Here is a 1284-nt window from a genome sequence, read left to right on the forward strand (position 1 = left end):
CTCCCAATATAACCCGTACTTGTGTAACTTAATAGCCGATCTTCGCTCAATACAACGCCCCTGTACGACCCCCTTGTCACGTGTATTTGCTCCCCTGCACGCCGGGGTTGGTCGCCCAGTGCTGATGGCGCCCAAGATCCGGATGGCCGACGATGAACAACTCTGCTCTCCGCGCCGGCGTGTGGTCCACTGATCACACACTTACTTTATTACTGTCCGTTTACAACCCAAATACAGATAACGTCCTCTATGAAATGTACTCGAACCCGCCGCAGTTCAGTAAGTATCCAGTGTCGCCCACTTAGTCATTTGGGCTCGGCACGCACTCAGACGCCGCCTTACTATGCAGTCGTCAGCAGACTGCGTTCCCCCCTGTCTGTACTCCTCGCCGACTGTCCTTGGTCCTCGTCCACCGAGGCGTTACCCGTCCGTCCGTCTGTTTGTGCACTACCACTCGCTCCACTGAGCTCGAGCAGCACATCGCCCAATCTCAAAGATGCCGACACCACTAATCTCCGAGTGATGCCTACACCGCTAATCTTAAAGTTGAGACCGACACCGCTAATCTCAAAGATGCCGACACCACTAATATCCGAGTGATGCCTGCACTGCTAATCTTAAAGAATTGCCGTCTCTGGTCTTCTCGCGTCCGGGTGCTCGCCGTATCCTTCGAATTCGGATACGGGAGGCACGTACCTATCGTCCTTCAATACCGTCAGCAGCCAGATGCCACACTTCGTCAGTACCGTCCCGTTCCTGGCAGTTTCTGCGCTCTGCCTAGCCACCGTTTCGCCCTCCGCCCATCCTATCGTACTCGTCAAACGAGTCACCGTACTTGTCACGTCCGCTCCATCGTACACGTCCGCATCATCGTTCGCCGTGAACGAGCGGTCGTACTCGGTCGCGTCACTGAACTCGCCCGTATCACAATACATAACCGCCTTACCGTACTCGTCCGTATCATACTTGTTACAACACCGTAAAGATGGCTCAACGCGAAAAAGCTCAACCGAAGGATGCCGTCAAACAAGCGATTAAGCTGGCGCGCCAATCTCGAAGCCGAAAGAAGCAGAAGTAAGGGCAGAGATAGCTCTTCACGACAAGCCCAAAGCAAGGACCCGGAAGCGCTCACAGCAGCCTAGTGAGCTTATTGTTTTTTATCTGCTTCTGGTAACGTCCGTGTTACTGAATGCGAACATGGATCAGCTGAAACATGGGTGTTCTAACCATACAGACTCCTTATTGCTTTAGAGGGACCGACATTTTTTGTATGCGATGTGTGCA

The 1284-nt window shown here is 53.2% G+C and overlaps 1 protein-coding gene across 1 annotated transcript; it reads right to left on the bottom strand.

The window, feature by feature from the left end:
* Positions 1 to 76: 76 nt before the first annotated feature.
* PITG_22091 (uncharacterized protein) lies at positions 77 to 597 on the bottom strand (the record flags this gene model as incomplete). Its single annotated transcript, XM_002894676.1, has 1 exon — positions 77 to 597. A coding segment is annotated over one exon (144 nt), but the record flags the coding sequence as incomplete, so codon positions are not given.
* Positions 598 to 1284: the final 687 nt, after the last annotated feature.

Source organism: Phytophthora infestans, genomic scaffold, assembly GCF_000142945.1.
Source record: "Phytophthora infestans T30-4 supercont1.1299 genomic scaffold, whole genome shotgun sequence".
In the NCBI taxonomy this organism is placed as follows: Eukaryota; Oomycota; class Peronosporomycetes; order Peronosporales; family Peronosporaceae; genus Phytophthora; species Phytophthora infestans.